The sequence below is a fragment of the Chamaea fasciata genome, unplaced genomic scaffold (assembly GCF_029207755.1).
Source record: "Chamaea fasciata isolate MVZ Bird 193981 ecotype frontalis unplaced genomic scaffold, bChaFas1.0.hap1 SCAF_27, whole genome shotgun sequence".
Classification (NCBI taxonomy): domain Eukaryota; kingdom Metazoa; phylum Chordata; class Aves; order Passeriformes; family Sylviidae; genus Chamaea; species Chamaea fasciata.
The window spans coordinates 3140954-3168866 of NW_027094112.1; the positions used below are offsets into that span (position 1 = coordinate 3140954).

Genomic DNA, 27913 nt, shown 5'->3' on the forward strand with positions numbered 1-27913 from the left:
TTGAAAGAATTCCAAGTACCTTATTTTAATTTCTTGACATGGTAAAAGTTTACATACGTTCATCTCGCAAAGAAAGCTGAACAAATTAAAAGGAATCAATACAAAGAAACACAAGGGGAAGTGCTGCTCCCAGACAGCAGCTCAACGCAGTTGGTTTGTTACTGAATATTTATTAGCGGGAAGACTAAGAGTTGACTTACTACAAACAACAACAGAAGAGTCTATAGCAAGGGCCAGCAGCCCGCCACACTCTGGGCAAATCCCTGGGAAACCAGCAAGAGACAACATGGCTCTTAGATGTGGAAGCAGAGGAAAAAAAAAAAACCAAAAAAAACTAAAAACAAAGTAAAAAAAAAGTAAGGGAAGAAAGTTCATTCCATTTGTCACTGTTGTTACAATGAGATTAACACAACTCTTAAGGCTACTGCACAATAAGAATATACAGGTGTAACAGCGAGACCTGGGAAACAGCGAGGTTCCTGAAACAAATGATTTAACGTTCCCTGATTAGGGGACTTAAGTAGAAATACTATAAATAAGAAAATTTCGAAGCCTGCAGCGTTATGGGCCCACTTGCCACACACAAAAACTGACGCAATACAACCAGTCATTTCCAAAGGGGTTTGTAATGGACCACGAAATGTTCTGGCAGCTTAGAGGAGTCACGAGGCACGGGAGTGTGCCCTTTGCAGGGGAAAGACTGCAAGGTCTGCAAGGTACCAGGTGGGTATCAGCCACCCTCACCGTCAAGCACCAGCTGTGGCAGGCAGCTGTGGCAGCCAGCCTGCTCTGCCCAGGCACCAGGGAGCACTGCCAGGGACAGGGGGACTCAGTCTGATCACATGCACAGATATTTTAGGACTTTAGCATCAGATCTCCAGCCCATCCCTTCCCTCAGCCCAGGCAAAAGCAACCCATGCTGAAGGGGCAATTGGGATGTATGTGAAAGAACATTGGTTTTAGCCAGGAAAGTGGCTCTAGTCAAATGGCAGAAGCCACCTGAGCTCATGACAGCACCAGCTCTAGTTCCAAGCATTTGCCCCATGCTCTGCACTGATCCAGACAGCACTGGTGAGGCAGAGACCTGTGGGGCAGCCTCTGCTGAGCCAGGAGAGTGCCAGAAAGGGAGTGCAGATGGCTCAGTGGCACCAGAGCACAGCTGCCAAGGGGGAGGGTCCCTGGTCAGTGCAGAGCTGGTGGCAGAGGGGCCTGGCCACAGCCAGCGGTGGGGAGAGCTTCCCTGCTGTGGCACTGCTGGGCCTGCCCTCGTGCTGGGCTGTTTGCCCTGTTCCAGAGACCCCAGTGCAGCCACCAGACAAGAGATGGGACAGGACAAGGGCTTGGTCTATAGTGTTCCCACTCAGGTAGGAAGCAAGGCATGAAGGAATGTCCCTGTCTGGCTGCAGCAGCCTCTGGGGCACTCAATGCAGCATGGCCTCTACTACCAGTGACTAGAGGAAGAGGGAGAGCTCCTGAGACCTGAACAAAACCAATCACAAAACTAGGCAAGAATTTCTTTAGAGTTTAACTAAGAATGCAATACTATTTCCAGCCAGTTTCCCATCTCGATAGTCACGTAACAAACCAAGGCAATGACGGTCTTTAGTTGACTGAACAGTTCTCAAGTTCAAACGTTGACACTTAATAGAGGGTCTCAGCATTGCTGCTCCGAGGCCTCTTGATCTTCTCAATATTTTTAAGGATCATGTCATGCAAAGTGACCTGCAAAAAGGAAGAACAGGACTCAGAGGGGACACCATCCAGCTTTCACCACAAGCACTGGCTACCACAGCAGCACCACTCCCCTTGGCACCATCCTCAACCCTTGTGATAACCACACACTTGGTTAAGATAAGGGCTTCCTTCAGACAAACCTTACAGAAGCCAGTACATGCAACACCAAAAACATTTATACAGAAACCCTAGGACTGACTTGTACTGTATGAAGAGCTTAGGATCAGATTCCCACAGAGGGGGCATGAATATTTTGCACTAGGGCCCTGTGAACACTGCTGGAAACATCTGCATCTCTAGCAGATGGTGGAGAAGCAACAGTGGGCTTGTCTCACTGGAGCCGAAGAGGGAAACAGGCAGGCTCAGGGGGAAAGGGGAGAGGAGCAGCAGCAGGATCACAAGGGCTCTCCACTGCTACGTGAGGAGCCGGTGTGAGCTCTGTGTTTTCACTCACATATTGATTTCTCAGCTCTGAAATGATGAGGCGCAGACTAATGTACTCCTTCTCGTCGATCTCCGTGACGGTGCGGCGATAATCCTCCTGCCGGGGGCAGACACGGCTCAGCACAGCCTCCCACACCCTGCCCTCCAAAAAGGAGCCCTCCACCTGCAGCTTGCTGCCCTCAATCCTTGTGTGATCCCTCCTCTTCCCCCAGCACCCTCAGCTCAGAAAGGACAGTGATAAAGCAGCTCAAAGAGTCCCAAGAAGCAGCAGCACGAACGTGTAAATCTCCACGTCCCTGTACTTACCACATGAGGGTACTTGGCTATTTTGGAAACCAACTTTGCTCTTGTGATATAGTATCTGGCAGGAAAAGAGATTAAAGCTCAGATAAACAGCACCAGGATTATTTTCAGGTCCAAGCTGCCCTGTAACAACAGCTGGGGGACCTTTCCCAAACACATTCCTTTTCCAAGGAAATCCCAAAAAAGAAGTCTGTTCTTGCATGCCTACCTAGAAATCTGGTCCAGGTAAGATGCTGCCTCACTCTCCACAGTCCGAAGCTCAGCAACTGTTTCTTCCTGCAGGGGAGACAAGGAAGCTCCAGTAGGCTGCAGCTGGCCTTCAGGGCTCAGGAAGCTCTGTCCCAGCAGCATCACATCAAGTTCAGCTTTGGGTTTGAAAACCTAAGCTAACCCCATGACTGCAGCCGCTGGACACCACAAACTGAAAGATTCAGAGGAACCTCAGAGATACAAGTCCCTGGAGCACAGAGCAGTGCCTTACCTGAATAGAAACACCAAAGTTGTTCCCATCCTCTATCCTGGGAATGAGAAGCTGCACCCACATTTTGACCTGCAGTGGAGAGATCACAACGCTGACCAATGCTAACATCTGCACAAAGACTTCTCTCACGAATGTCAGCAAAAGCCTCCCAGGACCCTGCCTTTGCCACACAGCTCAAGATAAACTGCTCCAGGTCCCTTATGCACCTGTAACACTTCCAAGATCACTTCCCACATGACTGGGATGCCATGCAAGCCAGCACAGGCCCAGCTTCCCATGGGAAGCTCTCCTCACCATGCCACAGAAGCTCTTGGCAGGAGTCTGTGCCTGTGCAGAAGAAGGGCAAAGCAAAGCCTCATGAGGCCTCATACCAGACATCCTTCTCCTTCTGGTGAACATGGAGCTCCCCAAGGGTTTCACCTGCCTCCCAGACCCCATCAGAGAGGAAAAAGCCCTGCTTTTCCTCATCTACAGCACAGAAGGGACCTGCTCCTTTCCCAGCCCCACCTCTCCAGGAGTAAAATCACCCCACTGCCTCCCCATCCTCCAGGCTCACACCCACCGTATTGCACTTCTCAATGAGCAGCCTGATTTCTGGTTTCACTTTCTCAATGATGTCCACCAGCTGCTGGTTGCTCTTCAGCATCCCATTGGGCATCACAAAGACTTTGGTACCTGTGGCAGAGACAAACCCGCAGCGTCAGCGACTCCGGGAACGGCCGCGCTGGGGCCGGGCCAAGGGGCCCCCTGAGCCTCGCTCATCTCCCACCACGGCCACAGAGGGGCTGAGCCAGGCTCTGGCCACCTGTAGGGAAGGGGAAACGGGGCATGGGAACACAGCAGTGACCACAAGGGAAGGAAAAGAGAGAACACAGAGCAGGACGAGACTGAAGAGCTCGAGGATGCTGAGCAAAGAGGGTTTTCCTGGTGCAAGCGTTCTGCCTCAGCTTAATCCAAAGCCTGGAATCTTCTTCCAGACAAAGAGAGGAACTGCACAGAGCCACCAGGAGATCAGCTGCCTCTATCAGTAGGCAAGATCCAGCCAAGTACTATTTATGTCTATCAGAGAAGTACTAATTATGCTTCTAAGAGCTGGAACCTGACTCCTCCACATCAAAACATCTGTAGGTCAGGCTCCGGCCTGCATGAACAGCAGCTGCTGTCAGGGCAGGGCAAGTGGAGCTCGCATGATTTGCATCCCCAAGGCTCAGTGCAGCAGCTCAGGGATCAGGCAGCAATACAAGGGATTGGGGATTCTTACCCTGAAAGGTCTCTTCGTGGTCTTCCAGCTTCCTCTTTTTCATATTTGGCTAAAATATACAAAATGTTTTACTCACAAACTAGTCGTAAGCTATAAAAGCGTTGCAAAGGAAAAAGAAAGGAAAACTTAGAGCCCTGCCACGTTCCTGGTTTCTAAACATTCTTCCTTAAAGCCCAGGAAGGACTGCAGAGCAGTGTTACCTCCAGCAGACTTTCCAGGCTTGAGAGACCAATCTCTAAAAGCCTCTGGGCCAAGGCCTGTTATTAAATAAGAATATCCTACCCAGCACAGAGCAAACCATGCAGTTCTAACAGAAGCTGGGATCACAGCCAAAGAGAGTAACCTTACCCCATCCAGTCCATCATGGCTGTTGGTGAGAAGAATTGGGTCAGGCACTGGGAGGTTCATGTCCGAATGGATCTGAGTAAGATCATGAATATTCAGGATGGGTTCCTGCAAAACAAAGCAGATTCCTTATTTGATTATGAACTAACAAATTCTGCCACACCAAACACAACGAGAAGACAAAAGATTCAGGCCTCTCTCTTGTCCAAGTGTAAAATCAGGATGAATGAAGACAAGAAGTCTGGCAATAGCTGTGATCCCCCCACCCAGGAGCACTGGGCCATGGTGAGCTATTGGGCCATGGTGAGCTATTGGTGTCCCTGTGAGACTCCAGCACTGCCAGGGACAGCCCACTGGGAAATGTGGGGAAAGACAAATGTGAGAGGTCACACAAAGCAAACTGCAAAAGGCAGCATGCCCCTCCAGAGCCAACAGCACTGCAGTGCATGTCAGCAACTAGCTGCTGTCTTGTTCCTCTGCAACAAGGTGAAATGCACAGAAAACACCTGTGAAGAGAGCTGCCACGTCACTTTCAAAACGTAGCTGAGAATGGAAAAGGATACAGAGCACAAGGCACACCCTACCTTAAGGAATCCATCGAGTTCTAACAGCTTCTTTGGAAAAAAGTTTGCTACGAGGTCTTCAGCCTAAGAAAGAACAAGCATTGATGTGAAAGAAGGTCACACAGCTCTCACTAGCAAGCAAGAACACCAGGGAAATCATCTGAGCACGAGCAGGAAACAGAGAACTCAAGTTCTTCCTGCTGCCAAAACCAAACAAAGCTCAGGTGAGAAGAGAGCCACGAGACTCAGGAACCTCACTGCAGGGTGTTGCTAAGCTTCCAGGGCAGGCTCAACTCACAATCGAGTTTGTCAGAAAGATACGGCCAAAAAACCTCTTTCCTTCTCGACCTGTGACACTCACCTCACTCGTGATCCGCTCCCTGAAGGAGTCAACCTACAGAACGAAACAGGGACAGGTCAGGGTCGCCCTTGAGCAGCGGGGCTCGGGGAGGCCGCGCACCGGGCCCCGCAGCCCCGTGACCCTCCCAGTACAGCTCCCGTTCTCCCGGGAAACGGGAGGAGTCTGCCAATACCGAGCGGGGGCTGCCCGGAGACCCCCGGAGCGGCTCCGGCCGCCCGCCCCGCGCTCCGGCCGCTGCGGAGAACTGCAAACCGCCCAGCTCCCGCCGGGGCGGAAGATCCGCCCGGCCGCCCCGGGCCAGCGGCCACGTTCTGCCGGGGCCCGGCTCGGGGGCGGCCGCAGCCCAGCGCCGGCCGCATCCCCGCCCCCCCGGCGGTGCAGGGCCGGGCGGAGGTGGAGACACCGGCGGCTCGCCGGGGCGGGCGGGCCGCGCTCGGCGGGCAGGGTGGAACGGCCGGGAGGCACCGTGGGGCGGCCCCAAGCCCGCCCCGCCCCGGGCCGGCGCCAGCAGAGCTCGGCGCGGGCCGGCGGGGCGGAGGCGGCAGCCGAGCCGGGCCGGGCGGGGCCGGGGCGAGCAGGGGGGCGGGCGCACCTTGAGCTTCACCTCCGGGTCCACCTTGAGCAGCGAGGCCATGGCGGCTCCGGTCTCGGGGCCGCTCCGCTTCCCCGGGCCCACACCGGAAATGACCTCACGCCGCGCGCCCGCCAATGCCGCGCGCGCCCGCCGCCCGCGTGACACCCCCCGCGCGCACGCGCCGCCGGGTCCTGGCCGCTCAGCGCCGCCCGGGGCGGGGACACGGAAAATGGCGCGGGCGGCTCCGCGCGCCCCTGCCAGGACCGCGCCCCGCCTGCGTCACGTCCGGCGCGCGGCGATGGCGGGGCGCGGGCGGGCGGCGCGATGGAGGGAGCGCGGGCGGGCGGCGGCACCGCGCACGTCAGCTTCGTGTGCCAGCGCTGCTGCCAGCCGCTCAAGCTCGACACCTCCTTCAAGGTCCTGGACCGTCTCACCATCCAGGAGCTCACCGGTACCGCGGCGCGGTGGGGTGGGGAGCCGGGGCTGGGCGCCGGGCCTAGGCCCGGGCCCGGCTGACGCCTTCTCTCCCACAGCCCCGCTGGTGACCGCCCCCCCTGCCAGGCCCGGGGACCTGCACGAAGAGGAGAGCGCCCTGACGGAGGTACGGCGGGCCGGGGCGCGGCGGGGTGCGGCGGCAGCTCCCCCGGGCCTTCCGGTAACGGTGCTCCTTGCCTGCAGGAAGCCTTCGTGGAGAACCGGCAGGATGGCGTGTCCAGGAGGTTCATCCCGCCAGCCAGGTACAGCCGCCGCCACACTCCCGTCTGGCCCGGCCCATCCTGGAGCCTGGCCTCTCCCTCCGGGCCGCTTGAGCTGGCGCTGTGGCAGCGCCTGAGAAAGCTCCCCTCATGGGGGAGGTCACACCGAACAGTTCGTGTAACCCCCTAGAGTTTCCCCTGCAGGATCCCCGTGGCCCTCGGGCTCCTTGTCAGTTTGAACACAGCACTGCACAGTCCTTGGGGGGGCTGCTCCTCAGCTGTGGGGCAGCACAAACCCGACAGAGCCCCTCAAACACGGGTTGCCCCAGCCTCCTGCTCTCCCTTTTCCCTGACCCAGCCCCAGATTCTTGTCTGGCGCTTGAGCTGCCTCCCCTCAGCACTTAGCACTCATCTCAGTAACATTGTTTCCAAGAATGATGTCAACAGAAAGTGCCAACAGTTTCACGCTGATCGGAGAGGCCTCGGATGGTGGCACGATGGAAAACCTCAGCCGGAGACTGAAGGCAAGTGGCTCGTGACCTGCTCAACTCAGATCCTTGGGAGCGGGCAGCAGTCTTTCCTGATGCCCTACAAAACTAAACTGCAAAGTTTTCTGTAGCATTTGTCCTCCAGGGGGCTTGGTTGGTGAGTAGTTAAGTAAACATAGGTTATTTTAATCAATATTTGACCTGCAAAGAAGATTTCTGCTAACTGAAGCTGCTGGAAACTAGCAGGCAGCTGCCTGTGGTTTCACTTGCACTGATGTGAGCCCTTCCTCCAGGTCACTGGCGACCTCTTTGACATCATGTCTGGGCAGACAGATGTGGATCACCCACTGTGTGAGGAATGCACAGACACTCTGCTGGACCAGCTGGACACACAGCTCAACATCACAGAGAACGAGTGCCAGAACTACAAGTGAGTGATTCAGAGATGACCCAGGACAGAGCTGCAGTAGCATGAGGCACAGTCAGCGTGGAGAGCCTGAGGCTGACAGGAGGTGCAGGGGCTGCCACAGAACTGGGCACTGGCAGTGCAGGACTTACCAGGGTACTTGATTTGGTAATCCTGTTGTTCTCCTTCAGGAGATGTCTGGAGATACTGGAACAGATGAATGAGGATGATAAAGAGAAGCTGCAGACAGAGCTGAAAGAACTGGCACTGGAGGAAGAGCGGCTGATCCAGGAGCTGGAGGATGTTGAGAAGAACCGCAAGATTGTGGCTGAGGACTTCGAGAGAGTCAGGGCAGAGGCTGAGAGGCTGGAGCAGGAGGAGGCTCAGTGAGTGAACTGCACCTGCGGCTTGTGGCAGGGGTTGGAGGCAACAGATAAATGAGATTGTAACATGAGAAACCTGTAAACGTGCCCAAATGCCAGTGGCTCACTCTCTGCAGAAGGAAAGGTGGCGAGACCAAACTGACCTGCAGAGTTGTCACTCTGATGTAGAAACCAGCCCTCAGCACTTCTTGTCTTGCTTTTGCTCAAAGGTATCAGAAGGAATACTGTGAGTTCAAGAGGCAACAGCTGGAGCTGGATGATGAGCTGAAAAGTGTGGACAACCAAATGCGCTATGCCCAGATGCAATTGGATAAATTAAAGAAAACCAACGTGTTCAACGCAACCTTTCACATCTGGTAACGTAGACACTGGAATATTATATCCACTTGCTCGGAATCTGCAGTGCGAGGCTGTTAAGTTACTGCATTTGACAGGAAAGGTGCAAGCCAGCTCACAGTTACCTCCCAGCAAAGCAATGAGTGCCACCTCCCAGGAGTGACAGCTGAGTAAAGTGTGCCAGGCTGTGGGACTGGGAAATGGCTCCTTCACCAGTCCCAGTAACACTTTGGGAACCCTGTGCCAGGCAGCAGTGACACTGGCATTAGGGTTCACAGAGCAGGCAGCTTAGAGAGGCTGGCTGGGGGGTTTTGTTGTGTTTTTATGACAAAAAGAGAACAAGTGTTTGGTATTTACATGCACTTGCTAAGAACAGCCCCAAACCCTCTGTGTGCATGGCTGGCACTGTGTGTACTGTGCTGTTGGGACACAGCCCCTGTTTGGTTATCAGACCAAGAGCTTTTCTCAGCCTAGCACACTTATTTATAATTCTTGTTATCACAGGCACAGCGGGCAGTTTGGCACAATAAATAACTTCAGACTTGGCCGCCTCCCCAGCGTTCCTGTGGAATGGAATGAGATCAACGCTGCCTGGGGGCAGACTGTGCTGCTGCTGCATGCCCTGGCCAACAAAATGGGCCTGAAGTTTCAGAGGTGTGTGCAATACCACACACAGTTCATTTATGACCCAGAGGAAGACAGGCAGACTCAGGTGCCTGTGAATTCTGTCTCCTTTTTTCAGATACCGTCTTGTCCCCTTTGGCAACCACTCCTATTTGGAGTCCCTCACAGACAAATCCAAGGTAGGAGATCCCATACAAACCATGGGACCTTGACCTTGGGTGCCAGAGCCCTGGGGGATGCAGGAAACAAAATTTGGTCTCTGTGAGTGTGGAGTCCAGGAAAGCTGGCTGCCCCAGCTCCTCCAACATGGTAACATCTCACTCCACATCCTGTATGAAGCCACTGGTGCTGCCAGCCAGCAGTGTTAACAGTCACAGAGCTGTTGAATGGCTCGGCTGGCCAGAGGCATGCTTTGGGGTGATTGCCAGGTAAATGGCATGATTTGGGATTGGTGGAAGTCAGGAACAAATGCCTGCATGTGGTAGGCACTTGCACAAAACCAGTCACGTTTGCTCTGTGCCACAAGCCATTTCTCAGAATCCCATGACAAATTTAAGCCTCACATGAGGTTAAAAAGCTGCAGTGACTATATCAAAAACAAGTGCTAGGGGTGCCTGATACAAATCTCTTTTCTAGGAGCTTCCCCTGTACTGCTCTGGAGGCTTGAGGTTCTTCTGGGACAATAAGTTTGATCATGCCATGGTGGCATTCCTGGACTGTGTGCAACAGTTTAAGGAAGAAGTGGAAAAAGGTGAAACTCGGTTTTGTTTGCCTTACAGGTGAGTGTTGCCAGAGAAGTGTCAAAATTCAGCTCTGTATGCTCTCCCTAGCATTGCTTGGTGTTCCAGTCCTGACTTTCAGAAATCATCTGGAATTCTTTATGATGTGTGTTTGCTAGTTTCATTGAAACTTAAAGCCAGCCCCTTGGGTGGAGTCCTGAGGCTTGCTAAAGTCCCTTTAAAAACAGGATAGTATTATGAGATTTAAAATTTAGTGCTTGATGTTATACTGACATTAAATATTTGCAGTAGGAGTGCACTAATTAAAGCTTGTGTGTGATACAGGATGGACGTGGAGAAAGGAAAGATTGAAGACACAGGTGGCAGTGGTGGCTCTTACTCAATTAAAACACAATTTAACTCTGAAGAGCAATGGACAAAAGCACTGAAGTTCATGTTAACTAACCTGAAATGGGGCCTTGCCTGGGTCTCATCCCAATTCTATAACAAGTAATTGTGGTCAGAACTTGTTCTGGCAGCTGTGGAGTGTCTGCATTGTGTTGGAGAAAGACAAATTAAGATGTCTCTTAATATTAACCAGTACAAAATGTTTACAATACCAAAAATCCACAAGACACTTTATTTAAAATACCATTATTACAAGTAGTTAATAGAAAAGCAATATGCAAAGTTGTATCATTGAGTTGAACAGAATAAAACTCAGCTATTAAATGGATTCTTAACTGTTGCTTTTGGGGTTTATGGCCATGCACATAAATCACTGTCAAACTTCACAACACCTATCAGTTTCATGCTGCTCTGTTACAGCTAATGCAAGGTTGGAAAAGCAGAACATAACAAACATGGGGAATAATGTGGAAAAACTGCCAGAATTCTTCCTGGTCATTAAAGAATAACTACAGTTTGAAATAAAGTATATCCTAAGTCACATCATCACTTCTTTGTGCTACTGAACTTAACAAGGTTTGATACAATTAGAACACTGTAATCCCTGCTGCAGCCTGTTCCTGCACAGGGCTGCACTGAGGGAACAGTGAAACTATTCCACACTCCAGGTGTTTCCAGCCAGCAGTGCCTGGCACAGCACAAACCCCTGGCACTCACAGGACACAGAGCCTGGGCACTGTGGCAGTGACAGTCACAGCACTGCCCTGATTCTGTCCCCATCACAACTCTGGTCACTGCTGGCTGTGGTAGGGCAAGAGCAAACAGGCTCCAGGTGCTGGCACAGAGGGGACAATCACAGGCACCTGAGACAGGTTTTATAAAAGCAGCCCCATTTGTAACGCGGGTGTGAGAGCTGCTCCCAGCTGAGCACCAGGCATGGCAGCACCTTTCAAACACAACTACTCTGAGGGGTCTCTTTGGTTAAAGGCAACTTAGATTCAAACTTTAAAAGATGCAGCTTTTACAATAAAGCTTTTAGGGTATTTCTAAACACTATGGTGCCGTTGGACCTGTCTTCAGAGCATGAGTGCAATGCCTAACAGGATGAGCCTTGCTAATTAACACATGACTGATGGGCTGTTCCAGACTCCAGGTAACCCTGAGCTGTGCTGGGTGCCTGGGCAGTGTCACAGAGTGTCACTGCTGACTATTAGCAATGTGACAGGTCCTGCTGCTGGGCCAGTGACTGGATGCACAGGGTGGTTCTATTTCTGAGGCAAAATTCTGTCCTCAGGAGATTTGGTTCCACAGCTGCCACGGTGCTGCTCAGGTGTGCTGCTGCCAAGGATGCGCCTCACTACGGCATAGGAGAACTCCAGGATACTCTGTGGAGTGATGCCAGTGATGCAGTTTAAATGCTCCACAACCTGGAAAAAAGAAAAGATAGAGCACCTAAAGGCCATGAGTTTACAGACTGACAGGAGTCACTGCTCCACAGGAACATTTCAAAGTGAGTTGTCCCATGAGATTGCTTCTCTACCTGCCAATGAAACATTGTGGGGTTTTGTTCTGGCTGTGAGGCAAGGACAGTCACCAGGGCCAGCACACCCTGCACACAGAACTGCCCCATGCCCTCAGCTCTGACACAAGCCCACATGCTTCCCGATAAAAAGACAGAGGTGTCCCCTCCCTCCTGCCACTCCCAGTGCACTCACAGTGCTGAAAGAGACAAAGCACCTTGGCATTGTGTTCCTGTAGAGGCTGCAGTGACTGTACCTGCTCCCAGTGCCTGGGGCTCAGGATGAACACACCTGCACTGATGACTCCAACAGCCAACAGCATGAAATCTTCCTTCACTGTTAAAAACTTGGCTCTGCAGAAAGAAATGTGTGTTCAGGTGTAAAAGGCTGCTTCACTATTCAAAAGCACCTGCTGCTGCAGTTGCCAGTGCCCAGGATGTGTTGGTTTGTTCAGGCCAACCAAAGCCCAACGCCCGAAGCTGGAATTGATGGTGCAAGGCTGGATTGTAACAACCAAGTGAAACACTTTCCTTGCCCATGAAGCAGCTGTGGAAAAGCATGTTGCTATTCAGAAACAATGAATGCCCCCCCATATTAGTTATTTCTTAAAACATGCCGCCAAAATGGCATAATAAGAGTTATGCTACTGTTTATCAGCTTTTTTTTTTAAGGGTTTTAATTTCAGAGAGTTCTTTTAAGTCATTGTCAGGTAAGGCCCTTACATCTGCAGTTTGCTTGGTGTGGAGTTTTCGATGGCAATCTTCAGCAAAGTGTCATAGATGGTCTCTCTGGCCAGGTAGCAGAAGTCCAGCAGCTGCACACAGACCTGGTGTAAGGGTTTGGCAGGAAGCAAGCACCCATTGTATCCTGGCAGAGATCACACCATCAGTCCCACATTTCGAGTCACTAAATTGAATTAGGAGTGTTAGGTACCATAAGGGAGAGAGAATTCTGAGGACAACTGCCCTGTGTCTGAATGCCACAGGACCCTTCAGCCTCAGTATAACCTCACTCTGAAATTCAGGCCATCAAACCAAGAAAATGGTAGAAATGATTGTAGAAAATGTGGCCTGGCACCAGGTTTGGGGGCTTTTAACTTAATCTTTTATTGAATGAACTACGACTGGCTTTCCAACAACATTCATCATATTCTACAGAGCACAAAGTTCTCATCTAAAAAGTGAAGCCCTGGACAATCTGAACAGTTCCATGTGCAAAAATCTGAAATATGTAACGTTTTGGTTCAGATCAGCAACAGCTCTATGAGCCTACTAGAAAAACTAGCTTCCCATTCTCTCTGACTGATACTCTCACCTAGAACCTCCAGAAGCAATTCCACGTAGGCCAACGGAGTTGACACATTGATGTGGAAGTGCAGAGTTTTTAAAACAGCAAGCTCCGACTCCAACAATTCCTGTTTAGTGTAGGAGTATTTTAAGGATTGCAGGAATTTTAAAGCTGTGTCACTGGTCACTCTCTGAAGAGGAAGAAAAGAGACAAAATGTCTTCCAGGCAATGAGGCACTTGCTAGGAGCAAAGTGCTTTATCACCTCTCTGTCCTGCTGAGCACGAGGCTGCAGCTCACCCGCCTGTCCTTGGGGCTGCCATGGGAAATCCAGCTCTGACCTTTCCCACAGGTTTCCTCCACTCAATAAACCATCCCCAGGCAGATGTGAACCCCTGTGGACACACAGCTTTTGACAACCAGAGGCCGAGATTTCCCTGCACGTTTCCCACCCCCCACCCCTCCCCCCCCCAGAACTGGGAACGTTTCCCAGAAACTTGTTACTGGACGAGCAGCAATTTGCCTGCCCTAAAGGGAATGTCGTGTCCTTGGCATTTCATTATCACTACTGTCTTTCAAAAAGGAAATCTATTTTTAAGAGAGATTAATACACTGCAGATTTAACCAGGCTGCTAAAGCAAGGACAGGCTGAGCTGGCTTACACTGTAGTGCAGGGAGAGTTTGCTGGCAAGCTGAACACACGACACGAGTCTCAGGACAAAGGTGTTGGTTATCTGATCCCTCACGGAGCTCCAGCTGCTCCTCTGGCCTTGGGCACGACCCTTAGAGTTCCCTCTGTCACCACACATCTGCTCTACCTGCTTGATCATAAACCTACAAAACCCACAATTGCTCAGAGAACGGTTCTGTCTGCTGAGAAAAAGGAAGAAAGGCAGTCCCACGTATATTTAAGGGTATATGTAGAACTAATAATTAGGATTAAATGAAAGACAAAGCCATCAACACACATATTAGTCACGTGTGATTTGGGTGAGGGGGACAGAGTATGGGCAATATAACCCCATCAGGGAATGGGAAATAAGCTGAGTGTTTAGGACTCTTATCACCTTTCAAGTAACTCCACTGCCTGGTACCGTGTCGATTGGTCCAAGTGCCATTTTTCAGACAAAAGGAATATAAATTCTGCAAAAAGCACATCAGTCACTCATTTTAGTCTCCTGAAGTTCACTGTACAGCTGCCACCGGCCCCGGGAGCGGCTGTAACTCTCACCCACGATCCGTGTCTCTTTGAAGTACCCAGCCTGCTCTGGCAGCTCACTCAAGTACTGCTCATTCTCCGTGGCCAAGTGGATCAGTGTGTCCTCGATAATTTCAGGAGCAACCCCGCTGAACACGGGCCCTGAGTCACGGCCCCGGGGTTCCAGTGGCACCTGAGACCCCATTTAGCGGGTCAGGGCCGAAGCCGTAACGACAGGCTCGGGCCCTCCGATTTCCCCAGCCCCACAGGGAGAGACTGAAACAGGGCCCGACCACCTCCTCCCGGCAGCGCCGACTCCCGCCCGCTGGGATACGGCCCAGGGACGGGACGGCCCCCGGGCGCGGCCCCGCTGGAGGAGGGCCCCACGGCGGCTGGTGGCGGGGCGGGGCGGGGCTCTGGGCAGGCCGCGGGCCCGGTTCAGGCCCCGGGCCCGGTTCAGGCCCCGCTCCGGGCCCGGGCGCGGCTCCTGCCGGGGCAGCGCCTCAGCGCCATTTCCGTCACGTGACCCCGCTCCACCAATCAGCAGGCACCGACGCCGCGACCGACACGCGCTGGGCCTCAGCCAACCACTGGACGCCGCGCGCCGCTCGGGCCCTCCGATTGGCCACCGCCCCCGGCGGATGTGACGTCACGCCCCCGCGCCGAGCCGGCGGGGGAAGATGGCGGCGCCGGGGGAGCCGGGGGAGGCGGCGTTCGCGCGGCGCATCGACCCGGCCCGGGAGCCGGGGCTTAGCCCCGAGCAGCGCCGCCTCATGGCGCAGGTGGAGTTCGCCCAGCGCCAGCGGGCCCTGCAGCGCCGGCTCCGCAGCCGCAACGTGCTGCTGGCGCTCGGCATCGGCGCGGTGACATTTGGCATCTGTATCCTTCGGGGCCGGGGCAGGGTGGGACCGGGGGGCTCCGGGGCCGCGCCCGCAGCTTTTCCTTAATTCCCCTCGCAGACGGTTACACCTTCTACTCGGTGTCACAGGAGCGGTTTCTGGACGACCTGGAACAGGAGGCGGAGGCGGCGCGGGAGCGGGCCCGGGCGCGGGCCGAGGGCGCGGCGAGCTGAGCGGGGAGCGCCCGGCCCGGCCCGGCCCGTGACTGAGCTGCCGCCCTCGCCGGGCAGGACGGGCCTCGAGGCAGATGCGCCTGAGGGGTTCGGGCCTGCCCCGGGTCCGCTTTGGCCAGAAGGCCCCGGGGGCTCCCCGCAGGCAGGGCCCCCCCGCGGGCAGACCCCGCCCCGGGGCCTTGGCCGGGGCCGTGCCGACGGGAAGGACGGGGACGCCCAGGTCCCACCACTCCCCCAATAAATCCTCTCACTGGAGACCGTGTCAGTGCCCCTTGTCAAGCATCTCTCGGGCTGAGCGCCGCTCAGGATCTCCCCCTGCTCAGGGGCTGGGGGGGATTTTGTGTTTTGCTCTTTTTTGTCACATTGAGGCAAGCAGGCACACGTCCTGCCCGACAGACACACACACGCAGAGCCAGTTCGTATTCAATCCATGTTTATGAAAACACTTTCCCAACACCAGTTCATAACAAAGTGCTCCCGGATCCTGGTGCTCCGGCTGACAGGGCCGCAGGGTGGGCGCGCTCTGCTGCAGGGCTGAGGTGGTGCCAGGGCTGGGACAAGCCGGGGATCCTCAGGGCGGGCTCAGCTCCTTGCAGCCACAAAGGACGGAGACACCTCGCACGTGTCCTCCAGCAGAGGGGCTGGGGACAGCGGAGAGACACCTGTGGGACAGGCCAGCACTCCCACCCCTGCGGAGCCCACGGCTTCCCTGCTGCAGGCTACAGCCAAAGGGAGCAGGGAGTCCGGGCTCTCCAGGGCTGGCACTGCCCTCCGGGGCAGCAGGCACTTGGATGAGGTAGTTCATGGAATCATTCTTGGCCAGCCAGCTACTGGGGAGAGAAGCAGCCGTGAGCCGAGTGCCCCGGGATCAGCCGGCAGCGCCGTGGGATCCGGCCCTGCCCTTACCACGCGCCCGAGGTCGTCGGCGAAGGTCACGCCCTTGCTGAGCCGCTGCTCCTGCGAGCCGGTGCTGCTGCCGCTCAGCGAGTTACGGCGCATGATGCCTGCGGGGACAGCGGCCCTGAGTGAGGGCGCGGGGCTGTGCAGCTCAGCCCGGGGGTCCCTGTGTGCAGCCCCCACCCAGCGCGGGTGCCCTGGAGGGAGCGGGGAGCGGGGCTGGCACCTGCGGGCTGCCCCAGCTCCAGGCGCTGCAGGCTGTTGCGGCGGGAGGGGTTAAAGCTGCCCTTGGAGAGGCGGCGCTGGCGGCTGGACAGCATCGCAGCAGGCGAGACGATGCCCAGCGGCGGCTGCTTCCCCATGCGCAGGTAGAGCTCCTCGATCTCCTTCTTCTGGGCGCTCTGCAGCTGCTGCACCTCGGCCAGGTGCCTGGGGAGAAGACAGGGGCTGGCAGCGGGCCCTCGGGAAGGGACAGCGAGCTCCCCCCGGGCTGGGTGGGAACACCTGTCGCCTCCCAGGTGCCACCCAGCCCCCTGCTCACTTCTGGCGCAGGTTCTGCAGCTCCTCCCAGATCTCCTCGTCCTCGCTCTCAGTGTCATCGCTGCTCACGTAGGACAAGCTGCGGGAGTAGCTCAGCCACACCTGGCTCAGCATGGCCTGCGGCACATTTTCTGTGCTCGCTTCCCCAGGGCCCTCCCCTGGGTCACTCCCCACTGGCGCCGCAGGCACCGGGCCCCCCTCGGCTGCTGCCTCCTCAGCCTTGGGGTCTCGCTGCGCTGCCTCCAGTGCCACATCCGAGTCACTGCTTGAGCTCTGGCTGCTGTCAGGGACCGCGGGAGGCGGGGAGCCGCTCGCTGCTGGCTCCGTGCTGTGCTGCTCCCCGTCACTGCTGCCCAGCCCCGGAGAGGTCACAGGCAGGTCCTTGGCCGGTATCACGTGGAACCGGCCCAGGACCTGGGGCTTGGCTTCTGCTGGGGACAGGGGCAGCTGGTGGGGTTCAGGCACATGGGCTGCCTGGGGCATTGCAGTGCCCTGGCACAGGCACAGCCACACGGCACAGCCCTGGCCCTGCCCCACCTTACCTTCATTGATGGGCGAGAGCTGGGCCTTGGGCACGCTGGGGGCTGGTGCCTCTGAGATGATCAGAGAGTGGCTGGGCTTGGGGGCACTGGGCAGCACCTGTGGGCACCTGAGAACCATCAGCAGCCCCACCCCAGGCCCCACCACATCTCCTGTCCTCCCCTCTGTGTCCTGGGATCCGCCACCCACTCAGCCCTCCCTGCATCCCAGCAGCTCCACAAGCCATGAGGCTCTATCCCATCCCATCCCATCCCATCCCATCCCATCCCATCCCATCCCATCCCATCCCATCCCATCCCATCCCATCCCATCCCATCCCATCCCATCCCAGTGCAGCATCTGCAGCAACCACCCAGCCCTCCTGACACTGAGCTGCACCTGGAGCAGCCCTGGACAGCCCCTGTACAGCCACACTCACCGTGCTGCCTTCAGGACTCCCAGATGTGGATGTGCTCAGGAGTGGCAGAGGGCTCCCCATGGCCTCGCTGCCTGTGGGGCACACTGGGGCTGGTGCCAATGGAAGGGGGGATATGGGCACCCCGGCAGTGGGGACATCAGCTCCTACTGACGCCAGGACCCCACTGCCACGTGGGACTGGCTTGTCTGTGCTGCTGGGGTCAGGGTAGACAAAGCGTGGGGCACCCAGGACAAGACTCTGTGGCCGTGGCAGCGGTGGTGGGTAGAGGTGCCCGCCTGAGCTGACAATGGAGGAGACAGTGTGGGCCACGGTCATCACTGCCAGAGAGAAGACATTGGCCAGGGACAAGAGGGGGGTAGTGGGGGACAAGGGTGTGCTGGTCACAGGGGGGGTCATGGGACTGCTGGGCTCCCAGGGAACAGGGGATGTGGGGACAGGCTGGGGGGACAGGAGGGCTTGGGGCAGGGTTGGGGGGACAGGCCCCCCTGGGGTCCTCTGGAGAGTCAGTGTTGGTGTTAGTGCTGGTGATGACGTGAGCCAGGAGGGAGTCATCGAGGCTGAGCCTGCAGGGAGAGAAGCATCAGGAGCAGCCCCCCAGGGCCACCTCTTACCCCTGCCCAGGCACCTGGAGCCTGAAGCCAGCGAGCAGCTGGCAGCCCCAGAGCAGTGAACGTGCCTGCCCTGTCAGCACTGGTACCTGTGGGGGACCTTAGTGGCACCGGGGCTGCCAGTGGCTCCACAGGACTGGCCAGGTTGGTCTCTGATGGGGAGCGGCTCAGCAACGGCAGGACGGGGGACTGGACAGAGAGGCTGGGACTGGTGCAGCTCAGGTCTGTGGCACAGGGGTGACAGCCAGGCTCAGCCAGGGCAGGACATGTCCTCTGAGACCCTCTGGGCTTGGCTGAGGCCATCACCTGCCCTGCATGGGGCTTGGGGAGACAGGAAGGGCCTGCACGGACATACCACTGAGCGAGGATGAGGAGGAGATGGAGCGCGAGAGCCCCTGCAGCTGCAGGTCCACCTGCGAGAAGGATGAGCTGAGCCCAGCACTGGGGAAGAGGCCCCAGCCAGGCCATGCCAAGCCCCTGCTGGGCCCCAACCTGGCCCCACCACCTGTGGGGACTGAAGCTGGAGACTCTTCTGGGCTGGGGAGCACCTTGACTTGTCACAGGAGCGGGCCAGTGACTGCCGGAGGAGGCACCCCAGAACCCCCCACCCCACCCTGGACTCCCTGGGGCCAGGCAGCATCCCAAGCCATGCTCAGCAGCAGCAGCTTCCCCAGCACTGGCAGGGCCAGGCTGGCACTCACGGGGCTGCCCACAGCACTCGCAGCCTCGGGGCCCTTGGGCAGCTCGGTGCCGCTGCGCCCGTCCTTGCGGAGCAGCGTCTCCACGCGGTGGATGATGTCCCGGATGCGGCTGATGAAACTGTCCCGCTCTGACTTGAGGATGAACTCATTGTGGACCTGAGGGTGGAGGGGCCGGTCAGCACCCAGCCCAGCCAGGCAGACCCCATCTTCACCCTCACCCTGCTCTCACCATGGCGGCTGCAATTTCCTCCGGGTTGTCCCCATCCAGGTCGAATTTGAAGGTCACCATCTTGTTGTTGTAGGTCTGCAGCTGGCACTCCACCACTCGGTCGCTCTTGTCGGAGATCTGTGGATGGCAGGGCTGGCTCAGCCCAGGAGAACCCACCTGGCACCTGCCTGGCACCTGCCTGGCACCTGTGGCACTCACGTTGGTGATGCGCAGCCTGGACCGAGCTCGGCGCCGCAGCAGCTTCCCCGAGGCTCGCTTGGGCGGCAGCTTTGTGCTCTGCTCGCTGGCCGAGAGCCCCTCACAGCCATCGCTCATGCCCGACGCCACATCTGAGGTGTAGCTGCAGGAGGCCCCAGCTCCGGGGCATCAGCACGGCCACTCCCAAGTACCACACTCCCCGTGCGGCCCCTGCCCGACCCCCCAGCCTCACCTGTCCACCGAGGAGGAGAAGCCGCTGGCGGAGGGCAAGCGCTCGGTGGGGAGCTGCACCGCGATGCTCTGCAGGGAGAGGGTGGGGTGAGCCAGTGCCACAACTGCCCCGAGCCCCCGCCCGTGGGGCCGTGCTCACCGTGGGGAAACAGCGCACGGGCCGCGTGGGCGGTGGGCTGGTGGGGTCCGCTGCCACAAAGCTGCGATGGGCCAGATCTGGGGAGTCCAGGAAGCCGGAGGAGCTCAGGTAGCCATCCGTCTCACAGTCGGCTGTGGGGAGTGCAGGCATGAACTGAAGCCGGTCCCTTCCCTGGCTGGGCAGCTGGGAAAGGGCTGTGGGGCTGGGAGAGGCTGACGGAGCCCCCACCCGCCTCCCGCTCCAGAACCCCTGCCGGCCACCCGACTGTTGCCCCCCTGGTGCCTACGCACAGGTGGCTGAGGAGTAGCTGGTGTGCCGGTAGGTAAAGTGCTGGTGCTGGTCAGCTTCGGGCTCCTCGGGCTCCAGGGGGAAGGTGCTGCTGAAGGCAGAGTCCCCAGAGCCAGGGGTGGCCAGGGCAGGCGTGGGGGCACCAGGTGACAGCGGGGACTTGAGCTCCTCCAGCAGCCGCAGGACTCCTGGCGGCTGCTCCGGCTCGGCGGGCGATGGCGCCTCCTGGGCGCGCTTCAGCTTCTCCCGCTTGCGCTTGATGGCCACCACACGGTCCCGCACAGCCTTGGCCACCAGCTTGTAGTCGGCCTCACAGACAAAGCCCAGGACCACCTGCACAGGAGGGAGCTTGTCACTTCGGGGTGTAGGGACCCCACAGGGCTCCCCCATCTCTGTACCCACCATCTCCTGAGCCACCTCCTCTGCCACATCCTTGTAGAGCTCAAAGAGGAACTCGATGGCGTTGTTGTCCTTGTATTTGCCATGCAGCTTCTTTGTGTCATCCATGCGCAGCCAGAGCTTGAGCCCAGACTTGACTCCATCATCCTCCTCAGCCAGCTCCACATGCACCCCTGTGTCCTCCTGGAAGAAGGAATGCTCCAGCAGGTCCTGGATGGTGTACCTGCAGAGGGAAGAGCTCAGCACGGGCTCGGGGCCAGGGGGGACCCTCCCACCCAGGCCCCGCTCTGCCCCCACCTCTCGTTCTTGTCCATGCGGATGCAGCCTTCAATGATCTCCTTCAGCTCTGGCACCTTCACCTTGTAGAAGCTGCTGGGCTTCAGGCCCTGGGGGTAATGAGGGTGAGCACCTCCTGTGCAAACCCGCCACAGCGTGGGGCTCCCAGGGCACAACCAGCCCAGGGCCCCGCGAGCTCTGCAACGGCTCCTGTGGCCAGGCCACGTTTGCCTGCGCGGGCCAGGATGCCCCAGGGCTCTGAGTTTCCACCCCACCAGGCAGGAGCTGGCAGGAGCCGGCTGTGACCAGTCAGAGCAATTCCAGTGCCCCAGGCCAGGGTGACTGAGCAGTCTGCTCCCGTTCCACCCCATTAACACACTGGCAGTGGCTGGTGCAGAGCCAGGGATGTGGGGTCTGGCCAAGCCATGGCCCCACCACTACCACCACCCACAGCTCCATGGCCTGGCAGAGCAACCCCTCACTGCCCCAGACTATCTTTAGCCACTCACACAACCTGCACAGTGACACGTTTTGACAGCAGCAAGGCCTGCCAGCTCCAGCTGACCATCCCCCCAGCCCCTTGGCCTGCCTCCTGTGGGATCATCACGGGCAGCTGGGGCCTCACCGAGGTGACCTTGCGGTAGATCTGGGCGGCGTTCTGGCACTCAGAGTAGGGGTACTCCGAGGTGGCCATCTCCAGCATACACATCCCGAAGGCGTAGACATCCACTGCCTCGTCGTACTTCTCCTCGTACATCTCCGGCGCCATGAACTCGGGGGTGCCTGCAGGCAGCAGTGGAGCTCAGGACCCCTGGGATGCCCAACCCCTGCAGCCCCTACAGCTCCCACCAGCCCGGCCCCACCTATGACACTCTTGGCAAAGGAGGCTCGCTTGAGTGTGGCCAGGCCCAGGTCCCCAATCTTGACGGAGCCCGTGGGGCCCGTGATGAAGATGTTGTCACACTTGAGGTCGCGGTGGATGATGGGGGGCGAGCGAGTGTGCAGGAAATGCAGACCCTTGAGGATCTGCCGGCTCCAGCGCTGCAGCACCTTCAGCTTCATCTCTTTAAAGCGCTTCAAATACCTGCCAGGGACCAACAGGGCTCAGAGCCGTGGAGCTCAGACTGGTGCCCCAGCCTTGGCTCCAGCCCACTCTCCTCCCATGCCAAGCCCCTCTGGACTCAGATGACCACACAGGGCAAGCAACACAACAAACAGCATCTCAGCAGGGCCCCAGTTCCCTCCCCTGCACGCCCCAATCACGTTTTCAGGGTGCCGGACGTCATGAGTTCTGTGACCAGCACGATGCAGATCTGGCCTTTGATGGTTGACTTCCAGGAGTCGTAGAAGCGGACGATGTTGGGATGCTGCAGCCCCTTCAGCATCTCCACCTCCTCACTGAAGCGCTGCCGCTCCGTCTTGGACAGTTTCCGCGTCTGTGGGAGCCAGGGAGGGTGTGAGGAGGGCACAGGGGGTCCTGTCCTCTGAGCACAGGGGGGGGTGTCCTGGCTATTAAAGACCCTCATGTGCCTGTCCCCACTCCCTACATCCAAGGCAGAGGCTTCAGCACAGAGCTCTGGATCAGACCTGCTGTCCCCCAGCACAGTGGCACACACATGGCTGGGGCCACCCTGGATTGTGGTCCCACACTAGCCCACCACTCTGGGTGGATGTATGACAGACAGGGCACTGAGGAACTCGTGCAGTTCCCCATTGCCCTGTGCTGGGGCTGCCCGTCCCCACTCCCCTCCCTCAGCCCCCAGCTGGAGCCCACCATGCTGCCTCAGGACAGGGAACTCCAGCCTGCACCTGGAGGGGACATGTGGGGGGCTCTGCCGTCCTGCCTCGTGCAGACCCGATGGCCATGACTCTCGTGCCCCCACTGGAGCACCATCGGCTCTGGGCTCTGTGTGGCTGGGTGCTGGGCCAGCCTCAATGAGGCCTTTGTTGGGGAAAGCAGGCGGGGGAGGCTCCAGCCCAGGTTTTTCCATGTTCCTCCTGCTCGAGTTAATTAAAATGGAAACACAAGCCGAGGGTGCTGACTGCAGCTGGGGCAGGGGCCAGCGGAGGGGACAGCCCCCTCATCCTGAAGGGACACAGCCCGAGGGTGCAGGAAGAGAGGAGCTGACTGGCCAGAGCTAGAGGAGCCAGGTCCAGCCCCGAGTGCGGCAGCTGCAAGTGCTCAGCCCTGGGCAGGAGCAGGAGCAGTCACAAAACATCACAGCCTGGAGTCCTGCAGAGCCTGGGGGCCTCCAAGCTGGGACCCCTGCCCAGCCTACATTCAGAGGCCAAGGAAACTGGAGCTGCCACAGAGCTCCCACCACCAGTGCTGCCAGAGCTGTGCTCAGCCTCTTGGCCAGTGGCCACCATCCATCAAGCCCATCAGCTTTCGTAATATTTTCATTGCATCACAGGCGGCCCCATGGCTTGGCTGGAGCTGCTCCATAATCCCCCTGCATTTAATACATGCTCAGGGACAGGCTCAGCCCAGACGAGAACCTGAGCCTGCTGCAGCGGCATGAATGGGACCTTTCATATGGAGGGAGGAAAACATCACCCGAACTCCTGCATGGCCAGCAGCACACACCGGCTTCCCTGCCCAGTGCCACAGCCACCATCACCCCTCTGGCCCCCTCCTCCCCACCGAGAGGTGTCCAGAGGCATGTTTGTGCACCCCACAAACCTGCCAGGGCATGAGGGAGCTGACACGGGCTGTGAACAGGGGAGTCATGGGTGGCTCTCCCAGCTCAGTCAGAGTGGACCCCAACTGGAGCAGTTGTGCCAGTACAGTCCTCACTGTGCCATGCCCAGTTCCAGGCAGAACCCCAGCACAAGGCCAGCTCTCCCAGACTGCCTGGAGTAAGGTCTGGGGGAGCCAAGCATGTCCCCCAAGCCTGTGGGGCTTGGGGCTGCTGGGCTCGAGTGGCATCATTCCTTCCACATGACCAAAGTGGCAGCAGCTCCCACTCCTGTGCGTGCTGATACTCTCCCCACTGAGTGTGGCCATCACCGCCCAGCCTGGCCACAGCCTGGCTGGAGGAACACCAGGACAGGCAGGGCAGGCAGGGCTGCCAGCACAGACATGGCACACGGCATGGGCACACCATGTCCTCTCCTGACAGCACAGGGGGGAGGAGGGCGCTGGGGATGGTGGCAGGGGGGACCATGAGGAGCTGGGTGGCAATGGTCCAGCCCATGCTGTGAGCCAGGAGCTGGCTGCCGAGGAGCCCAGCACAGCCAACACCAGGAGCCGAGGCCAGTGCAGGAGTGGGTAGGGTGGGGCCGAGGGGCCGAGGACGGCTGTTGTCTCTGCGGCAGGAGGCTGTCCCCAGCCTGGCAGTGCGGTGCTCAGTGCCCTCTGCAGCACTCACAGGGCTCTCCAATCCCCGCAGTCCTCGGCTGCCCTGCTCCTGCTGCCCCCAAAGGCCCTGGCTCTGCACTGACACTTGCACTCTGGAGGGGCATTCAGAGCAACACCATGGTTGGGCACAGAGCCAGTGCTGAAAGTGCCCAGAACCCTTCCTCCAGCTGTGTTCCGAGCCACAGGGATACCCCAAGCCCCACACAGAGGAGCCAGCTCTCTGTCAGCAGTGGGTGCCAGGGCCTCACTGCTCTCCCTGTGGGTCTGCCCCACTGAGTAGGAGCTTGTGCGTGCTCACAGCCGTGTGAGCACACACACCACGTGCCCCGCAGCCCCGGGGCTGCTGGCTAAGGTTACCTGCCCAATCCGGGCGCTGGAGCCGGGGGAGGCACAGCAGCGCCTGCTGCCCAGAATGCTCTTGCCCACCGGGGAACCCCAAGGGGTTCCACAGGATAATCGCACAGTCAGGTATTTACAGCCCGACCCCACTCTGGGCCTCTGGTTTCCTCCCTGCTTCCTCTTTCCCCACCGCCTGCAGCACCTAGGACAGAAATAGTGCCAGGCTAAAGCTGGAAAGCACAAACAGTGGGGCTGTGGACACGGGCAGAAGGCACAGACAGACACTGTGTTCAGGAGAGGGGACAGGGATGGGCAGGTCCCCAGAGGGGTCTCACAGGAAGGCAGAAGACAGGCAAAGCCAGCCTCTAGTTCACCAGGCTCTGAGGAGGGAAGGACAGGGCAAGGACAGTAGGGAGAGCTGGGGTTTGGGATTGGGATCCATCACAGCAGCTGAACTAGGTTCTCTGGTGCAGAACAGGTCAGGCCTGAGGTTAAGTACTCATTTGGAATTGAAAGGCAATAGAAGGAGAACTGTGAAGTGCACAGGACAAAGCTATTTTTAAAATGGTAGAACCACAACCATTTTTATTTGTGGTTCCAAATCCCGTATTTGTGTCACAGTGTCCAATTCTTTGCATGATTGCTGAAAAAAACAAACTTCTAAATGTCTGCATCTGTGCTCTTAGCCCCTTGTGGGACACAGATTTGGGTACAAGAGACACTGGATAAAGAGCAGTCAGTGGAATGGAGCCAAATACTGGGTGGGGAGGGGAAAGGGCTGGGGCAGAGGGGCAGGCTTGGGGTGGGAGCAGGGACCTGGCTGCACTCTCGTGACAGGGTGAGGACTAAGAGGGGTCAGGTCTGCCAGGTTTTCCAACATCAGGGGATGCTCAACGGAGGGTCCCAGCTCAGCCTGGACCCCAGCCTCTCCACAACCACCCCCAGGGGACAAGTGAGTGGCTTCTGCCACTCCTGCCTGGCTGGCTCACAGGGAGCAGCAATGGGGCCAGCCTGTGCCTGCTGGACTGGGACACGGAAGCATTTTGCTTCCCCACTCCCTTTTCCCCTCCAGCTGAGATTGTGCAGGCTCATCCCATTGCAAGACACCAGTACTACCTGCACAAAGCCACAGGGAAGAGCAGGGTACAGGGAACAAGACATGCTGCCAGCCCTGCTGTGCATGCCAGGCCCCAGGACAGGGAGCTGGGGCACAGCTGTGACATGGGGCTGAGACCCACAGGGAGGGACATGAAGCCAGCTGAGTGGGAAGCACTGGGGACAGCTGACTCAACCAGAGAAGGAAGGTCCTGAGCTCACCAAGGAGAGCCTGTTCCAATCAGTAGTTGCCACCTGAAGGGACACAGGACTCAAGAGAGCTCAGGGGCATTTGGACAGAGCTGTTGGGCTTTGTTAGGGCAGGAGAACTGAGCTGGCTCTGAACTGAACTCTCAATAACTGAAGCAATTGTGCAGCCCATGGGGGTGGGGGGAAAATCTTCACTGTCTTCACTAAGAGGTCACAGTCAGCCCCTCTAGAAACCACCTGCCAGTCTCTCAGGATTTCTGCTTGCTCTGCTGGGCTGCAGCCACCCCAAGGACCCAGCCCAGGCAGCTACCCGCAACTGCACTGAGCTTTTAGGAACAAGACAACAAACTCGCAAGACACGTTTTCTGTGTCAACAAGGACTTGGACCTTCCCATCACAGCAGCCATCCCCGAGTCAGGAGCCTGTGGGAGACTTTGGACTTCATCAAAGCCCCTCCCCAGGGGCTCCAAGGAGAAAAGGCAGCCCCACAGCACAGATCTACCTGGCCACCTTCATGGACAAGATCAGTCTTCTCAAAAGCACTTGAGTGGGCAAAGGCATTGTGGAAGCAACACTATCACCACTGCTCTCAGCATCCTGCTGTCAGGCTGCAGGACAGCCAAGGAGATGGAGGAGTGTGGCAGGAGAGAGGAGATGGGGACGCTCCTCAGAGATCTGGAACCACAGGTTCCAGCAGAGAGGCCCTGGCAGCATCACAGAAACCACTCCCAGGTGACCATGTACACCACTTCAGCCAAGGTCAAGCAGGCAGAGAGCACCAAGGTCGTGTCGTACCCTGCCCCCAGCTGACAGCCAGCCCCAGCTCACTGCAGGCTCATGCCCCAGAGCACACCAAGGGCTATTGGAGCAAACCTTGAAGGCAGCTCCAGTGCAAGCACAGGCAGGCATGCAGAGAGGGCACTGCTGCCCTCGCTGTCCTCCTGGAGGGAAAGCTGCGAGCTGGTGAGCATCAGAAAAACAGCGAGATGCTCAGCTCCAGATCCACCTGTAAAGTGCCAGCACAGGGACTGGCATCAAGAACGCGGGCACCCTGGCATGCCCAATAGTGCAGGGAGCAAGAAAGCAAATAGAAAACAGCACGTGATGAGCAGGAGGGCCAGGAGCGGCGGCACTAAGCAGGAGTCTGGGTGCGGGCCAGCAGACCCACGAGGCACCGGCAGTGATGGGCACAGTGCAAGGCAGAGAGGGGAGCCCGCACCCAGCTGCAGGTCCCTGCCCTGCACTGCTGCTGTGGCCCGACTGCAGCGGGGCACCACACTGACTGGCAGGAGTGGAGGCTCGAGGGTGCCCGCCCTCGCCGGCACCGACTCCAGCCCGGGGAAGTGCCCCGTGGTCCCGTAAAGCACCCAGGCAGGCAGCAGTGGGCAGCAGGGTCAGGGCCGGGGAGGGCTGCACACGCCAGGAAAACTGGATGGAAGAGGGTGCAAGTGTCTGTCTCGATCCCCTTGCCCCGGGGCGGGGGCCTGTGGGTGCGGGCAGGTAGGGGCGGAGGCGCTGGCAGGGGCCGTACCTGCAGCTCGCACCAGGCCACCTCCACGGTGGTCTCCGTGTCCAGCCCCTTGTAGACGGTCTTGAAGGAGCCGCGGCCGATCTCGATGTCGAACTTGAGGAATCGGCCGTCGGGGGAGGTGGCGACCGCCCGCGTCTCCACCTCCTCGCTCTCCGTCTCCTCGGTTTCCCGGAGCCCGACAGCGACCGGCGGCGGCGACCCCCCGCGCACTCCGTCCGGCGCCGGGTACCCCAGCAGCTCCAGCTCGGCCGAGCTCCGCCGGTTGAAGCGGGAGGAAGCACGTCGGGAATCGCGACCCGAGGGCCGCCGGCTGCGGCTACGGTGCGGGGCCCGTCCGGTGAGCCCTGGACCCGGCTCCGGCTCCGGCGCGGAGCTGCTGTCCGCCCGCTCCGCCTCGGGATGGGACATGGCTCCGGCAGCGGCGGGCTCGGCCGCCAGCATCGGCTCAAACCCGGTCGGAGCGGCTGCTCCAGCGCAGCTTCGCACCCGTTGCCTCCGCCACCCCGCAACCAGGAGCGACCGCCGAGAGCCGGCCCGAGCACCGGCCCCGGCACCGCCGCCGCCCCGCCCGGCGGCACCGCCCCCGCCCCGCCCGGGCCCGCCCCCGTTCGACCGCCGCCCCCCGCCCGGCCGCGCTGCGCCACCGGCCCCGCACCGGGCCCGCACCGCACCGGGCCGGGGCACCGCACCGACACCGCACCGGGCAGCGGCCC

General features: G+C 58.3%; 5 protein-coding genes across 7 annotated transcripts; 2 read left to right on the top strand and 3 right to left on the bottom strand.

Moving 5' to 3' along the window:
• Positions 1-6190, bottom strand: PSME3 (proteasome activator subunit 3). The gene is made up of 11 exons (XM_066205163.1): positions 6085-6190; positions 5493-5525; positions 5153-5215; positions 4572-4676; positions 4224-4272; positions 3525-3637; positions 2963-3031; positions 2690-2757; positions 2485-2539; positions 2189-2275; positions 1-1722 (listed from the first exon to the last, which is right to left on the bottom strand). Exons 1-11 carry the CDS (start codon positions 6124-6126, stop codon positions 1642-1644), a joined length of 765 nt encoding a protein of 254 aa, XP_066061260.1. The 5' UTR covers positions 6127-6190; the 3' UTR covers positions 1-1641.
• A 162-nt stretch (positions 6191-6352) lies between these two features.
• BECN1 (beclin 1) lies at positions 6353-10453 on the top strand. Its single transcript, XM_066205351.1, has 11 exons — positions 6353-6517; positions 6600-6667; positions 6745-6803; positions 7195-7285; positions 7543-7679; positions 7847-8041; positions 8248-8394; positions 8879-9028; positions 9117-9177; positions 9635-9777; positions 10063-10453. Exons 1-11 carry the CDS (start codon positions 6391-6393, stop codon positions 10229-10231), a joined length of 1347 nt encoding a protein of 448 aa, XP_066061448.1. The 5' UTR covers positions 6353-6390; the 3' UTR covers positions 10232-10453.
• Positions 10454-10741: 288 nt separating this feature from the next.
• CNTD1 (cyclin N-terminal domain containing 1) lies at positions 10742-14610 on the bottom strand. The gene is made up of 7 exons (XM_066205353.1): positions 14162-14610; positions 13998-14073; positions 13593-13764; positions 12960-13122; positions 12368-12512; positions 11902-11998; positions 10742-11552 (listed from the first exon to the last, which is right to left on the bottom strand). The coding sequence occupies exons 1-7, from the start codon at positions 14331-14333 to the stop codon at positions 11391-11393; spliced, it is 987 nt and encodes a 328-aa protein (XP_066061450.1). The 5' UTR covers positions 14334-14610; the 3' UTR covers positions 10742-11390.
• A 162-nt stretch (positions 14611-14772) lies between these two features.
• Positions 14773-15462, top strand: COA3 (cytochrome c oxidase assembly factor 3). The gene is made up of 2 exons (XM_066205352.1): positions 14773-15007; positions 15088-15462. The coding sequence occupies exons 1-2, from the start codon at positions 14809-14811 to the stop codon at positions 15198-15200; spliced, it is 312 nt and encodes a 103-aa protein (XP_066061449.1). The 5' UTR covers positions 14773-14808; the 3' UTR covers positions 15201-15462.
• A 154-nt stretch (positions 15463-15616) lies between these two features.
• Positions 15617-27742, bottom strand: WNK4 (WNK lysine deficient protein kinase 4). 3 transcript variants are annotated; one of them, XM_066205350.1, is made up of 20 exons: positions 27201-27742; positions 21928-22100; positions 21528-21748; positions 21290-21447; positions 20686-20774; positions 20392-20611; positions 19992-20322; positions 19702-19832; positions 19564-19631; positions 19332-19473; positions 19134-19250; positions 18905-19060; positions 18559-18616; positions 18293-18427; positions 17596-18158; positions 17180-17276; positions 16639-17065; positions 16324-16526; positions 16107-16204; positions 15617-16027 (listed from the first exon to the last, which is right to left on the bottom strand). In XM_066205350.1, the coding sequence occupies exons 1-20, from the start codon at positions 27639-27641 to the stop codon at positions 16010-16012; spliced, it is 3846 nt and encodes a 1281-aa protein (XP_066061447.1). In that variant the 5' UTR covers positions 27642-27742; the 3' UTR covers positions 15617-16009. The 3 variants fall into 3 exon arrangements, with proteins under 3 accessions (XP_066061447.1, XP_066061445.1, XP_066061446.1); XM_066205348.1 differs by having other exon boundaries at positions 16639-17068; positions 27201-27723; XM_066205349.1 differs by having other exon boundaries at positions 15617-16030; positions 16639-17068; positions 27201-27722.
• Between the last annotated feature and the right edge of the window lie 171 nt (positions 27743-27913).

Bases quoted from the DNA above. Each gene is read 5' to 3' on its own strand.
- PSME3 (XM_066205163.1), bottom strand. From the start codon at position 6,126: ATGGCCTCGCTGCTCAAGGTGGACCCGGAGGTGAAGCTCAAG. The intron at 5,526-6,084 runs GTGCGCCCGCCC...TTCGTTCTGTAG, and splicing joins ACCCGGAGGTGAAGCTCAAG to GTTGACTCCTTCAGGGAGCG. The intron at 2,758-2,962 runs GTAAGGCACTGC...TCTCCCCTGCAG, and splicing joins ACTTTGGTGTTTCTATTCAG to GAAGAAACAGTTGCTGAGCT.
- BECN1 (XM_066205351.1), top strand. From the start codon at position 6,391: ATGGAGGGAGCGCGGGCGGGCGGCGGCACCGCGCACGTCAGCTTCGTG. The intron at 8,042-8,247 runs GTGAGTGAACTG...TTTTGCTCAAAG, and splicing joins CTGGAGCAGGAGGAGGCTCA to GTATCAGAAGGAATACTGTG. The intron at 9,029-9,116 runs GTGTGTGCAATA...TCCTTTTTTCAG, and splicing joins ATGGGCCTGAAGTTTCAGAG to ATACCGTCTTGTCCCCTTTG.
- CNTD1 (XM_066205353.1), bottom strand. From the start codon at position 14,333: ATGGGGTCTCAGGTGCCACTGGAACCCCGGGGCCGTGACTCAGGGCCC. The intron at 12,513-12,959 runs GTGAGAGTATCA...GATCTCTGCCAG, and splicing joins ATTGCTTCTGGAGGTTCTAG to GATACAATGGGTGCTTGCTT. The intron at 11,999-12,367 runs GTAAGGGCCTTA...TTCTTTCTGCAG, and splicing joins ACACCAAGCAAACTGCAGAT to AGCCAAGTTTTTAACAGTGA.
- COA3 (XM_066205352.1), top strand. From the start codon at position 14,809: ATGGCGGCGCCGGGGGAGCCGGGGGAGGCGGCGTTCGCGCGGCGCATC. The intron at 15,008-15,087 runs GTATCCTTCGGG...TTCCCCTCGCAG, and splicing joins CGCGGTGACATTTGGCATCT to ACGGTTACACCTTCTACTCG.
- WNK4 (XM_066205348.1), bottom strand. From the start codon at position 27,641: ATGCTGGCGGCCGAGCCCGCCGCTGCCGGAGCCATGTCCCATCCCGAG. The intron at 22,101-27,200 runs GTACGGCCCCTG...TGGCTCCCACAG, and splicing joins TGGCCTGGTGCGAGCTGCAG to ACGCGGAAACTGTCCAAGAC. The intron at 20,323-20,391 runs GTGGGTACAGAG...CCTCCTGTGCAG, and splicing joins AGGAGGTGGCTCAGGAGATG to GTGGTCCTGGGCTTTGTCTG.